This window comes from Chelonus insularis, unplaced genomic scaffold (assembly GCF_013357705.1).
Source record: "Chelonus insularis isolate UGA/USDA-ARS -01 unplaced genomic scaffold, ASM1335770v1 contig_279_pilon, whole genome shotgun sequence".
Classification (NCBI taxonomy): domain Eukaryota; kingdom Metazoa; phylum Arthropoda; class Insecta; order Hymenoptera; family Braconidae; genus Chelonus; species Chelonus insularis.
The window spans coordinates 156,076-169,867 of NW_023276463.1; the positions used below are offsets into that span (position 1 = coordinate 156,076).

Sequence of the window (13,792 nt, forward strand, 5' to 3'; positions counted from 1 at the left end):
TAATTATTTAAAATTTTTTTAATGGGAAAAGAAATCTAAATTATAAAAATACAGTAGATACAGATAATTCAGCATAAAAAAATAGTGTTATGAAGAATAAATTTTTTTTATAGGTATTACGAAATTGAATCATCTTGCAAATATTTTTTATGAATGAATCATGTATAAAGAATATTTCAATTTAACATTTGAATGGAATTGCATTAGAAAGATAGGCGCAAATTTTCTAAATTCTTTTATTTAATTTTTAATATATAGTAAATGACAGAATATTTAATTTTTAAATTTTTAATTAACTTATCACAACAAAAAACATGTTGAACTGATGGGAAATTACAGTATTTTGTTCTTCCTAAAGTGTTACGAAATATTCTGTATTTTTATGATGGTTTAACATCTTAAATCTGTTGGAATGAAGCAACAAGACAAGGTGTATCAATTCAATGCATAAATATATTAAATTGACATAATATCATGTTATATTTTTAACAAAAAAAGTTTCAAGAAAAACTGATTGTAATAGTTGTATCTAAAATAACCCGTTACATTTTTAGCCATCAAATATTCTAAATGATTATTGAGCAAAATTATTCTACCCATAACATATTACTTATCATTATTCAAGTGTATCAGAAAAATGACTTGAATTTTTTACGTTGCCCTCTAGAGAAAAATAACGAAAAAAAATATCTTTAATATTAGCTAGCTACATTAATTAATATATCTATTTTTATTCTCTCCTCTTAAAATGATCAAAGGACATACGACAGGTGTATGCGCGTGCAAGGATAGACAAGTTTTAGTCGGATTGAGCCAACGAATCACAGGGACAAAATCGACGACAATCTCGTCAGCAATTTCGAAACATTTCAGACCAAAACCCGAGGTATTTTCATATCACCGTGGTGCTAGCTGCCAGTATAATATAGAAAGCTCGAGGCTACTTATCTGGGAGTAATAGATAGGTAGAAGGTATTTTGAGAGTTCACAAGAAGATACGTTTAATACTTTAGAGAAGATTTAGAAACCTACAAAAAAAAAATTCAAAAGAATTTTAAAATAATTACAAGAATATTTTTTTGCAATTCTGACAGTGATGAAGAAACTGCCAAAATGAATAGTAGTAAAAAGTCCAAAGATAAGGCAATAGAGGAAAGCCCACCTGTCGCTTTGACTAACAGCAGTATCTAGGGGAAAACTGACATGACAGAGTCAAGCTTCACGCCTACACAAATTGCTAGTTTTATTTCGAGGATTTTGGCCTTGACTACCGGCCAGAGAAAACTTTTGAAATATCGGAAAACGGAGAGGCTTCTTTTGGATCTTCAATAAGACACTTTTCTAAAAGAATAAGATCATGATGATGTAAAATTACTTCAATTTTCGATTGATGTGCTTGAAGACAATTTAGTTCAATCTGATCCTAAAACAACAAATATCAAATAAATACATTTTCACAATTACGATAATATGTAATTTTAATATAAGATTAATACAAATATTTTTATAATCGATAATTAATTATTCTTGGTATCCAAAAAATTAACAAATATTTTTGTTATCAAAATTATTGATAGAAATTTATAGTCAAATATTTATGTAAAAAAATATGAACATTGTGTTGATATTATAAATATCATATTGACAATAAAACTCTGCTTAAGCCGATGAGAAGTTATAGTAACAAATGAATGTTACAGTTGAGTAGAAGGCTTCATCAAAGTATCACGAATAAACCAGGTTAATAGGCCACCAGATACAATTAATCCTCCCCTTATTGAAAAATAAATAAGTTCATTAAGTGATGTAAAAAATTAGAGTATATCCTAAAATGACAAAAGGCATACGAGAAATCATTATTGTACTAACAAAAAATTTATAACTGAGTAATTGTAAAAAAAAAATAATATTTTAAGATGGTAATAAATGATCATGCAAGAAGATTCTACTTCCAACATAAATTAATAGTAATGAGTCAAAAACTGGGTCATTACTCTCATGTGATTTATATAAGCGATTTTCATTCCAACAGAAGATGTATTTAAATTATTTTGATTTGAGTAATGAAGGATACTATTAGTTATTAAATAAAATAATTTTTTAATATTATTGTTTTTGTATTGTTTTTATATAATTCTTCTTCAAATAAATGAAATCAATTCATTTTTTATAGATCAAAACAAATATTGTCGTTAACATAATCAAATAATATTCAGCTTAAACTGATGCCCTTTGTCATTTTCAAAATAAAATAGAAAACTTTATGATCAATATTTCATACCAAATGAGCGATTTAGTCATCAATGGCTGTCTTAATGGATTATATAAAGTTACTCGATAGTCCTTATTTTTCTGGAAGTGTTCCAATATTTGGTTGGCTCTAGAAAATTTAATAAATTCATTAAAAAAATTCATAATGACTAAAGTAAAATTGTTCTTAAAATTAATTTGATGCATTAATAATTCGATTAAAAATATAAAGAAGGATTCTCTTGAAAATTACAAATAAAGAAAGACTGTACAAATGAATTACTGATAGTAATTCCCGGGATAATTTGTATCTAAATTGAGTCGAGCGGTGGCAGCTGACGGAGAAGTACTTACGCTCTTAATGCGTACTACGTTTGGATGAACCTTGGATATTATTAACTTCTCGTCGCTTACCTGAGATTGGGCCAAGTAGACGATGATTTTTCATCCAAAACCGACAGTAATCATGATTGTACTAGTGATTTTATTTGGGAATGATGTAGATGTGATCAAACTTACGTTTTGTAGTTCGAAGTTGCAACTAATATACTCCGTTTCGATTGTGGTTGAATAGTAATCGCTCCAAATGATGCAAGAGTCTCAGAGATCTTGAAAAAAAAATAAAATCTATATTTTAAAATCATATATTTGTACTAAAGATATATCATTAAATCAATTAAACAATAAAATAAAATAATTCCTAATGAGAATAGAAATATATTTTAATACAACTCTAAATAGATTTGATCTTACTCAGTCACATAACAATCATTCTCTCAACTATGACTCAATACTGCAATAATTGAATAGATCAAATTATTATGATTGACTTTAAATTACACGTGTCTATAATTAACGGCAATTTGTCTGTAGCTAAATTTAAAATTTTATTTTAGAATATATAATATATTGATGATCAAACAATTGGAAAGAATCAAAATGATTGAATTATTTCATCTGTGTAGCATAAAAAATAAATTACCTCTTTTATATTGATTAAACTTAATTTATCTGAAGAGATATTAATCCAAGGTGGTCGCGTAGAATCAGGATCTGGACCGTCTAATTTCTTTAACAAAAATTAAAAAGAATGATTACCAAAAAAATATATATATATATATACATTAAATATATATAAATATATTCTATTATATCGTATTCGAGTAAATATACTCAATCTATTAATTATGTAACTATGTGAATAACACTACATAAAATATTCAAATAGAAATGATGGTAAAGTTATAAATATTTTGTTTGTCATTTGATCTAAAATATAAAGAATTTTGTTTATAACTTGGTGCGATTTATTCGTAAACAAAATTTTCAAGTAAATAAAAATTTTTATTATATCGTAGTATTTTAATGGTTTTGATAAATAAGTTGACTTACTAAATACGATAGATCTGCTTGAATAATATTAATACAATTCTTGTAGTCTTTTATTCCATATAAAATTTCCGTATTTGTCAATTCAGGTATATCATGGATGCTAAAAAAGAAACAAAATTATTAATTATTATTTTATTTCGTTAACTTAAAGAATTATAAATCATAAAACATTTAGCTGTTTTAACTAGCATTGAATAGAATAGATTTCACACCTATTACGATTATACAATGTTTGTGCATAAGCTATTTTGATAAAACAATAAGCTGCACAAAATGAATCCCATCCAGCATCGTGATATTTCTCATTATCTAAAACAAAACAAATACTAAATGTATTGAATACATCTCGCTTTGTCTGTTAAAACTGATAATTATAGTTTAAGAAAAATTTAATCATATAAACAAGTTGTATTACTATTATTTGTTTTTCCTGTAACTTCAATCACAGGTGAATTTAATAACAATGGAGTTCTTGCTTCACGAATAAAATATTCGAATAACTCCTTAAGTACGTTAGTTTTGTATGCTCCTACAAAATAATTAACCTTTAGTTTATTTAATTAAATAAAAGAAATTTTATTGTAAAATTCATAATTTATCATACCTGCTTGTATAGATTTTTTCAAGCGATAACTGAGAAATTTAGTATCGTAAATAGTAGGAAACATACGATTGATATCTTTCTTGAATACTTCATAATTCTTTGGTAATGGTTTATAAAATTGTTTGTACATAAACAATAGATCTAATAACAAATTATGACCTATAATAGGTTTTTTTAATGTTAATAATAACTTAAAAACTCTAGTAAATCCTAAATAATAATCAATGATTTGATTTTCTAAAATAGTGTTATGCTGCTTTTGTGCTTGTTCTTCCAATGCTTCTCTAGTGTCTTTTGATACTTTGATAACTATAATGGATTTTTCTTTTGATTCAGTCCAAATATCCTTAAAAGAATTTCTAAGCTCTCGTTGGAGATAGCATTGATGAATAAAACTCTCACACTCTATTTCAATCGACTGAGGTACAGATTGATTATTCGACTTAAACTCTTTTAACCATTTGAATACTTTATCAATAGAATCAGTGAATACATCCTCATAGGTGCAATTGTTGAATATACGAAAATTATTCGCATAATTATTATTTTTAAGACTTTCTCTGAGTTTCAATTCTCCTGTTTCATCTAGAAAAGAGATCCCATTGTAGCACAACTAAAATCAAAGTATGGATGCAATCATTGATAAAATTTGAATAAAGAAAAGGTAAATAGGTTTTTATTTTGTTACTAATGATTGCAAGCAGTTTTAGTTAAAATAAATTACATTCAAGTTTTAGAATTATTACCTTATTAAAGTCAAAGTTGTGACGAGTAAGAAATTCTAAACTACTGATTTGAATGGAAAATTGTCCATCATCAAAAGGAAGTTGCTTTGGCAAGATATGAAAGCTATATGTTTCACTATAATACTTATTTTCATCTCTTGAGTACTTTAATGTTGTCAGTCCTATTTGTATGATAATAAAGGAATTAATATGGTTACGTAATTTATCATATCGTAGTGGCATCGAATCGAAAAGTCTGAAACATAAAAATCATAAAATCAAGTTAATTATTTGCATTGATACAATTATTCTTATTATATGAAGAGATGAATATTTCAAACACAATTTTTCGATACATAATAGACTTATATTTAGATAATTCGAGTGTCATTCGATTTGTAATTGAATTTTGTATCGAATAACACTCGAAGTATTCAAATATAAATTTATTATGTATCGAAAAATTGTGTTTGCAAATTTTGGCTAATTTGCCGTGTTCAATAGCTCCAAAGTAGAATAGCTTTTGTGGTTATTTATTACTTACGTGACACCGGGAGCATTTTCGTTTTGAATGCCAGAAAATTCAGCATCAAGAGAAATTAAAGCTGCATTTTTTAATGAATTTTCAATTGAAGGATATTTGTCAATAAAATTATTGGCATCAATTTCATACATAGTGTTTTCATCACACTTCATCACAGTTCAAAAGCTTTTGTTTATTGAGGTTATGTACAGAAGCCCGCCTCGACGTAGTCTTGAGTGCTGCTTTTTATAGCAACACCATCTCCTGTCTTTTTGACGAGTCTCTAATCACGTTTTTACCGTCTATTTCAATTGAGCTTTTATACTAGTCTCTCTTCTCTGACGTGAGCTTTACGGGCTTCTGTACTTCTCTGTTCCTTATATTATATTATATTATATTTATTATATTATTAATTATATTATATTATATTAGTATTCTTTGGTTAAAACTGTAAAGTTGCTTCATTGTACCTTCTCTGATAAGACAGTATTTTTTACAAAGAGTAAATCTCTTTTTTATCAATAATTGATAAATCAAAATGGCTGCGCATGCGCTCAAAGTGCACTCTAACGGAGTTTTTCACAAATAATTGCATTGAAGATGGCTGTCATGAACGTGATGCTGTTTGACGTGCATAAAATATGATAGTTTTTTCCGTTCATTCGGCGGCACAGTTTCCTTGACGTTTGTTATTTTAGTGCGATTATTAATCGCGCTTAAAATTCGCCGCGATTACCGTCAAAGTGGATAAAGTGATGGCCTTGGTGACAGTGCAACGATCGCCGAGTGTCTCTAGCTCGCCTCAGAGTTCAGTGAGTATTAGTTTATTTTATTTTCAAATATTTTTGATGGACATTTGCTGTTTAATTTTCTGACCCTTCAAAATATTATTTCAATCATTATGCATTTATAAAAATTAACCTAAAAACTTGGCACGAGAAAATGTCAAAAATAGAGTGTTTTGACAAAGGAAGCTAAATTGTTTGGAAGGTTGTGTCAATTTAAAACAAAAGTTTTTCCTTTTTAGGATTCTTCATTAAGTTATCGATTTTTTCTCTGTAATTCGTTCATTGAGGTGATAATGAGAAACATTCAGGAATTGAATAGCAACAACATTCTTATGATTTACAAGCCGGCAAATTTAAAGACGCGGGAAGGAGCAGGATCAATTTTTGTGCCTAAACATCAACCCAAACGTTCAACAAGCGACGCCCCCTTGAGATATCTAAATTTCTTGATATTTATTTACATTTTTGTTTCAGTGAACAATCGAGTTTTCTTTAGTATACCAAAACAAATTGCATTTAATCATCAGTTCTATACAATGATTATTATGTTTACTGTGTGGTTTGTTAAATTGGTTTGTGGAAAACTATTTAATGAAAATTTCATTAAAATCAAATTATTTAGGGAAAGTTTTTTTTTGATATTCACGAGTCTTGTCGTGCAATTTCCTAACAGAATTTCCTGAGAGTTCTGGGAATTTTAAAGAGGGAGAGTGATTCTAATATTGGAACAGTCGTTTCATTTGTCAGTATAAATACTGAGCTTTAATATTATGAAAATTTTTATTTTTCATTTAAGTAATCATGATAATTATAATTAAAATACAATTGTTTCCTTACAAAATTAATTATCAATATGATTCGATAAACATATAATTGCATAAGATTATAAAAAATTGTGAACAAAAACATATATATTTATATTTCTGATAATTTGGTAGATGAGTCAATAATTTATTCTTATTCTTAATATTAATTTAAAAGATTCTAAAACTATGGAAATACACAAAGAAGTCTCACAAATATTTTGAATGATTTTTGGCTCTGGATAGTATGAAACGATGCCAATTTCTGATGAATCTTTCTTCTATATTTATTAATTACTTTATTCCACTTAAAGTTTGTTACTTTCTTACTATATTAATATTTTTAAAAATTCATAAATATCTACTGTCATCAGATATTATATCTAAAGTAGAATATCTTAGTTTAATTATAAATCATGATTAAAAAATTATAAAAAATTCATTCATTTGTAAAATTATGGTTTATCAATAATCCTAGAATAGTATTGACCAACTTCTTATGTCCATGTAAATTCATAAATTGGAGATTAAATATTTCGTTCATTGTTTCATGTTATTACAAAGTATTTTACTTCATTATCAATACTTTTATTTCGATCGTGGGAAAAAGTATTTTCTCTTAAATTTCAACCTTATTTTTCATTAAACAACGACTTAAATATTTACTACAAGTTGCGACTATCAATTCACTGTCAGCTTTGCTATTTTTTCTTTTCCAGAAAAACAACGACATTCTACACTGGTGATTCGACTCTGTGGAACTTGAAAAACCAGACAAAAGCATGAAAAATTAAACCTATTTCATTTATAAACTGAAAAAAATGATTTCTATTAATTTTTCAAGATGCAGAGGGTCGTATTGTTTTTTTCTTTTTGATGACGTAAGAGCGTCAGTTTGCTGGCGACGTCTCAAGTTTTGTCCATAGGACAATTTCGAGACTCGTTTGTACACATAAAACATTAGAGTAATGTTAAAGTGCGCACACGAGTGTAGTAAAGTTGCTTTGTCTTATTCTCCTGCTTCTTCTCCTCTTTCCTCTCACTTGGCACTTGGTATCTTTTCTGCTGCTCGGCTTCTTGATGACGATGGAGAGCGAGTACTAGAGGCGAGAAATTTGGGTGTTCGCAGTTTAGTTGAGACCGTGCGTTCCATCGCATCAGATGCTTGCCCTTGAGCCTGTGGTTACTTTAGTGTGAGTGTCTTATAGAAAAATTTATAAATATCTTGTTATAATACGTGGAAAACCAGAAATTCTTGTTCTATAATGATCGTTTTAATCAAGTTATCGGGATAAGTGACCGTAAAATTCAAGATCAATGATAGTTAAAATGCAATGTTTTTGTCATTAGTTCTTACCAATTTTGAAAATAAAATAGTTAGTATGGTTATAAAATAATACCAACAAAATGGTTTATATTCTTCCACCACCAGATTCTCCAAAACCTCCTTCACCTTGGACCAGTATTCGATTGTGTTATGAGACTGGAAATGATAATAAACACGTGAAGCCCAGAAGAATTCGACGTTCACGTGCTATCCAATTGAAATGTCAAAATTTACAATCTAATGTAAGAATTTCTAAGTCTTCATTACTCTGTCTAATAAAAAACAGTTTAAATTAATATATTGTATTCTAGTGAAGAATATTTGGAGTAATTTGAAGTTTTCAAATCTTTGTGATTAAAATTTTAAATCAAATATCTGCACTAATCACCATTTTGTGGATGATTTTTGGCAACATCCTGATGCATTTCAATGATCCATCAACATTTATTGTTATTATATAATTTTATAAATAATATTTTACTTTCATTTTATTTTCAAACTTAATGATTTTGTATTTTACAGTTACTTAATAACACAGGCTAAGAGGAAATACAAAGAAATCAACATTTTATTTTTAATAATTTTAATAATCTAATATTTTTGTAAGTGAAAAATATAACCTAAAAAAATTAATATCGAATATTTTTCAACATCTAAAAATACATAAGAATGAGGTAAATTAGCTTGAAAAATTTTTTGTCTCAGTAAAAATTAGTTTAGTAATTTTTCAAAAATGTAAATTTAAAATTCAATTTACTTATTATGTCTCTTTTAAAAATTAAAATTTCCAAAAATTGTTTATGTAAAACTGATATTGTTATATTCAGTATCTCCACAGAAGAATATAATTATATATAATATGTTATAATATAATATTTAGCATCAATTGAAAGAGAGACACTTTAATTAATTAATTGATTTTTTTTTCAATAACAATTATTGTCGAAACTATGAGACGTAGATTTGAATTTTCAATTCATTAGGTATTTATTCAATCAAAATGTATATGAATTACAATAATTTTAAGCTAACATTTCAAATAATAAACAACTAATAATTATTGTCTATTAGAGTATGCTTAACTAAAATTAACCAATGAACTCAGTTAAAAAAAATAAAATACAAAAATTTTGTTACATGTATTATCAAGTAATGACTTGATGACCTTTGTTCAGTGAATCCAATTGAATTCAAGTATTTTTATATCACTTGATATATGAAATTTTATTGAAATATTAAATAATTTATCAATTAACTTTTAACGATTTAAATGTCAAAGTTCATCTTCAAATTGTAGACATTACATATCTTCACTGACGAAACCAGTTATGAAATGATTTTATTTATTTAGCTTAGCTAAATATCAACATTTTTTTTTTTTAAATTTACATCAATAATGTTATAATTATGTATCTTTAGCTTCTTGGATAGTTGAAAACAGTCAATTAATTCATGGATAATGAATGAATTTAGCTATCGTATCCGTTCTGATTTTTTACTATTCTATTTGCGTGTAGTTGTAATTGATTCAGGTCATGAATTTGAAATTGTCTTCAATCCAATGATGTATTCTTAGTCCTGTTGTTCGATTGTCGCAACCTTCTGACCTATTTTTCTTTTATGTAGTTACTGTTTATTTTTACCGATAAGTTTATTATCTTATTTGACAATTTTTCAAGATACTATATAAGAAACATCTCATGTCTACATTCATAAATTTTCTTCTTTATCTTTATTTAATTATTTATTTATTTATTTTTAAGGACTCAGGAGCAGGAGCACCAGCTGATGAAGAAGATTCCAATCGTGGCTGCAAAAGGTAAAAAAATTAAAATATTATTATATATTATTATTTTATATTTTATATCAGTTTATAAGATTAACAATTATAGATAATTAATTTGAATATATTCTAATTTTTTTATCCATAATAATTAGATATGAAGTGAAAACGAACGTTTAAATTTTTTTTTTTAATGTTCAATTCAATGTTGATCCGTAAATTTACAATCAAAGATTCCATGCTAATGAGTGGAATAATTTATTTATTGATTAATTAAATGATTAATCAAACTATCAAGAACTTTCATTTTGATGATTTAATTTGTCGTTTTTTACCAACATTTTTATTTACCGTTTAACAAAATTTTCCTTTTATGAACACGAATAAATGTAGAGATTCTAATAGAAAAAACAACAAAAATTAGCGGAGAAAGTATTCTGTCCATTAACATTCATTTTAATGAAATAGCGCGTGAAATATTTTTTTCTGTTTTCTAATCAAATAAACTACCGTCATTTGTCGGCTATTTAAGATAATCAATCAAATCAAAGATGTGTAAAAGTGCTTTCTGCAAATATCCTTCAAATATACATCACCTTTTGTTTCTTTTTTTTAGTGAAATTATTGACTTAATGTAGTTCAAATGAGAGTTTATTACTGGTTTTTTTTTCTTTTTTAACATTGATATTTTCCGACTTATGTCTCATTCTCTTATTATCATTTTTTAATAATGATTCACTTATATCAATATCTTGTTGTTAAGTTCGATACGCGTAGACGCTCGTCACGGTGCAATAGTTGCGTCCCCGGGGCAATAAAATCAATCTAAAAAGATTTAAAGTAGACTGGAAGTCATAGGAATTTACAACAGTCATTTAACTCTTCAAAAGCGAAAGTAACGCACAATTACTTTATTACTGTCATTATTACTGTCAGTTCTATATATTTTAAATTACTTCATTCCGTAAGACATTTTTTTTTCTTACATTTATGCATATTTTATTATTCTCTCTAACGATTTAATTTGTCTTTTATTTTCATGTACAAATACTTATTTTATTCTAATAATACGTAACCTTTGCTTAAAAAAATAAAACAAAAAAAAAATGATGAAGCCAATGAACTCTAGATCAGACCGAACTTGAGATATTTGTATCCAAACTGAAATTCGTAAAACCGTTATCTTTATCCCGTCTGTTTTGCCATCAAGACTTCCTCATTCTCTTTTACTTCTTCGCTTTCTTCTTTCTCATTCCCTTTCTTCATCATCAATTTTGTTCCATCTCATGACTGATGGCTTCAAGCAGAGGTTGATAACCTTAATAGTAAAAACAATGACCGGGTCAGCTCATTATTATCAACATTATCATTACTACATGGAAAAAATTCGAACTCAAATTTTAGCAAAATTTGCTATAAATAAAAAAAAATTATGTTTTTATAGCAATAAATAAGAAATTATTATGAAAATTTACTATTCTAGATTGTAATTATTTGGATGTACTAGTTTTTATCCAGTACATATTAAAAATAATTCTCTGCATCCGACTAATTTCAGAGTATGTAAAACAGATGAAATTTCGCGACTAAAGATATCATATTAATGAAATATAATGATAATTAATTACTTACAGAAAGTTTTCTAGTATGAGTCGTTTAATACATTTTTATGTAATATTTTTTATATGTTCTCGTGTATATTAATATTATATTTTTGCGGTAATTGAGAGATATTTTTTGTCGTTGTCGCTGACTCATGTACACATGTCCTTTTTTATACTTTCATTTATATGTTATTTCAAATGAAATCAATTAGTCGTTATCATTGATTGATTTTTATTCAAATAATAAATAATTATTAGTTACAAAAAAAAAAATATTCCTTAGCTTCATAAATAAATAAATAACTGATAAACAAAATAAAAAGTATTAAAGTTATTTTGAATTTTTAAATTTCAATGTGATTAATTTGTTTACTTGAATAACTCAAGTTGTGTAATGAAAATTTTTTAATTTATGGATAAAGTTAATGAGATTGAATCTAATTTAAGCTTCCAAGATTTAAAGTTAACTCGCATTTTGATAATAAAATTATTTTATAGTTGAAAAAAAAATTCTAAAAATTTAATTGACGAATTTTATTCAAAATCTTGATACTTAAATAATTTATTGTTGTATTCTACTCCGTTTTTTACCATCTCATAAAATGCAAAGTAATAAAATCTATTAAATCTTGCTACATTACCATCAGCTACCTGGCGATCGGTTTAAAATACTGTAAGTTAAATAAAAGAAGCACAAGTGTATATATGTATGTATGTATTTCGATATACAGACTGACTGGTTATACCTTCCCCTTCTACTGAACATCGGTTACTACCACCGGTTCTCCTTCTTTTGCCTTTTCCCCAGACCCTTCAGTTGCTTTGCAGCAGTCGTTGCGTTTGGAGCATCATGTTTATTCTTAACTAAATTCTAATCGATTCAACTAAAAAGCTAATATTTAATATACTAAATAAAATGAAGAAATTAATACGAAAAGTATTGTTGTCAATAATGTAGTTTAACTCCAGTGAAAGTGATGTTAATTAATTATAAGATATAAATTATCGGTGTGCTGGTTTAAAAAAAGAAAAGAATTAGAGCAAATAAAATTACATGATTTATTGCTGTTAGTATCAATTTTATCAGTCAATGATTATTGAAATAACTTTTAGAATAAAATCATGATATTGTTAAGTAATTAATTGATATAAATATATGCTAATGATTGGAATAAAAATGTTTGACGCCATGTTGTCTCTTGAAGAGAAATGAACACGTGGTCCTGAAGAAGAGAATTCTCTTCCTCATTCTCTTCTTCTTATTCTGCTTTAATATATTTTTTTATTTGCTTTAATGCTCATACAAAGATCTTAAGTAATGTTGACCGATGACGCGTGTTGAGAATGTCAAAGAGTGACTATCAATGATGCAACTGAAGATGCCACAGGATTTGATCTGTACATCATCAATAAAAACTCGTTTTTAAATGGTTTTCCAAAATATCGACATGAGGAATCCTGGATTCCTCTTCGAACATGCTAGACACGGATATATTCAATATGTCAGGTAATTTATTTATTCAGAATATTTTTTTTTTATTTCATGCTGATTAAGCGAAATTTTACATCGTATCAACTGGAAAGTACATTCGTGATTGGTTAAGTTATTCCATAGGATTACATAAAAGTGCTTAAATGTTATGTTTATATTAATTGGTTTTATGTAAAGCTCGTTTTAAAATTTTTATTTCAATAATATCAGAAAAAATGTCAACTCAATAAACTAAGGGTATTTGATAATAAAAGAAAAAAATACAGAATATCAAGTAAACATTTTATTTTTATTAGTATTTGATATTTAAAATATTTTATAGAATGTCTATCAAATATTTAACTTACTGAATTTATAATGAAGTTAATTTTTTAAGTCAATATGATGCATTGAAAATATTCAATATTTATATTTAATATTTTAACATATATACTAAATATTAAAATATTTAATATTAAGTATATATAGATATATTGATATTAATAATTATATTATATATTT

General features: G+C 26.4%; 2 protein-coding genes across 5 annotated transcripts in view; one reads left to right on the forward strand and one right to left on the reverse strand.

The window, feature by feature from the left end:
- Positions 1 to 1,541: 1,541 nt before the first annotated feature.
- On the reverse strand, positions 1,542 to 5,727 carry LOC118065240 (pre-piRNA 3'-exonuclease trimmer-like). The gene is made up of 10 exons (XM_035080408.1): positions 5,516 to 5,727; positions 4,993 to 5,227; positions 4,247 to 4,859; positions 4,058 to 4,171; positions 3,855 to 3,951; positions 3,643 to 3,742; positions 3,233 to 3,319; positions 2,770 to 2,858; positions 2,282 to 2,380; positions 1,542 to 1,773 (listed from the first exon to the last, which is right to left on the reverse strand). Exons 1-10 carry the CDS (start codon positions 5,665 to 5,667, stop codon positions 1,695 to 1,697), a joined length of 1,665 nt encoding a protein of 554 aa, XP_034936299.1. The 5' UTR covers positions 5,668 to 5,727; the 3' UTR covers positions 1,542 to 1,694.
- Positions 5,728 to 6,099: 372 nt separating this feature from the next.
- The window catches only part of ssh (Protein phosphatase Slingshot), a 36,090-nt gene continuing 28,397 nt past the window's right edge, over positions 6,100 to 13,792 (forward strand). Inside the window, exons 1-2 of one of the 4 annotated variants that reach the window (XM_035080405.1) lie at positions 6,100 to 6,306; positions 10,176 to 10,231. In XM_035080405.1, the coding sequence (XP_034936296.1) occupies positions 6,250 to 6,306; positions 10,176 to 10,231 (113 nt within the window). In that variant the 5' untranslated portion in view covers positions 6,100 to 6,249. Of the gene's footprint in view, positions 6,307 to 8,227; positions 8,655 to 10,175; positions 10,232 to 12,469; positions 13,307 to 13,792 lie in introns of those variants that run through there. The other 3 variants (XM_035080404.1, XM_035080407.1, XM_035080406.1) reach the window with 3 other exon arrangements.

Bases quoted from the DNA above. Each gene is read 5' to 3' on its own strand.
- LOC118065240 (XM_035080408.1), bottom strand. From the start codon at position 5,667: ATGAAGTGTGATGAAAACACTATGTATGAAATTGATGCCAATAATTTT. The intron at 4,860-4,992 runs GTAATAATTCTA...CTTTGATTTTAG, and splicing joins ACAACTTTGACTTTAATAAG to TTGTGCTACAATGGGATCTC. The intron at 1,774-2,281 runs GTATGAAATATT...TTTTTCAATAAG, and splicing joins ATGACTAAATCGCTCATTTG to GGGAGGATTAATTGTATCTG.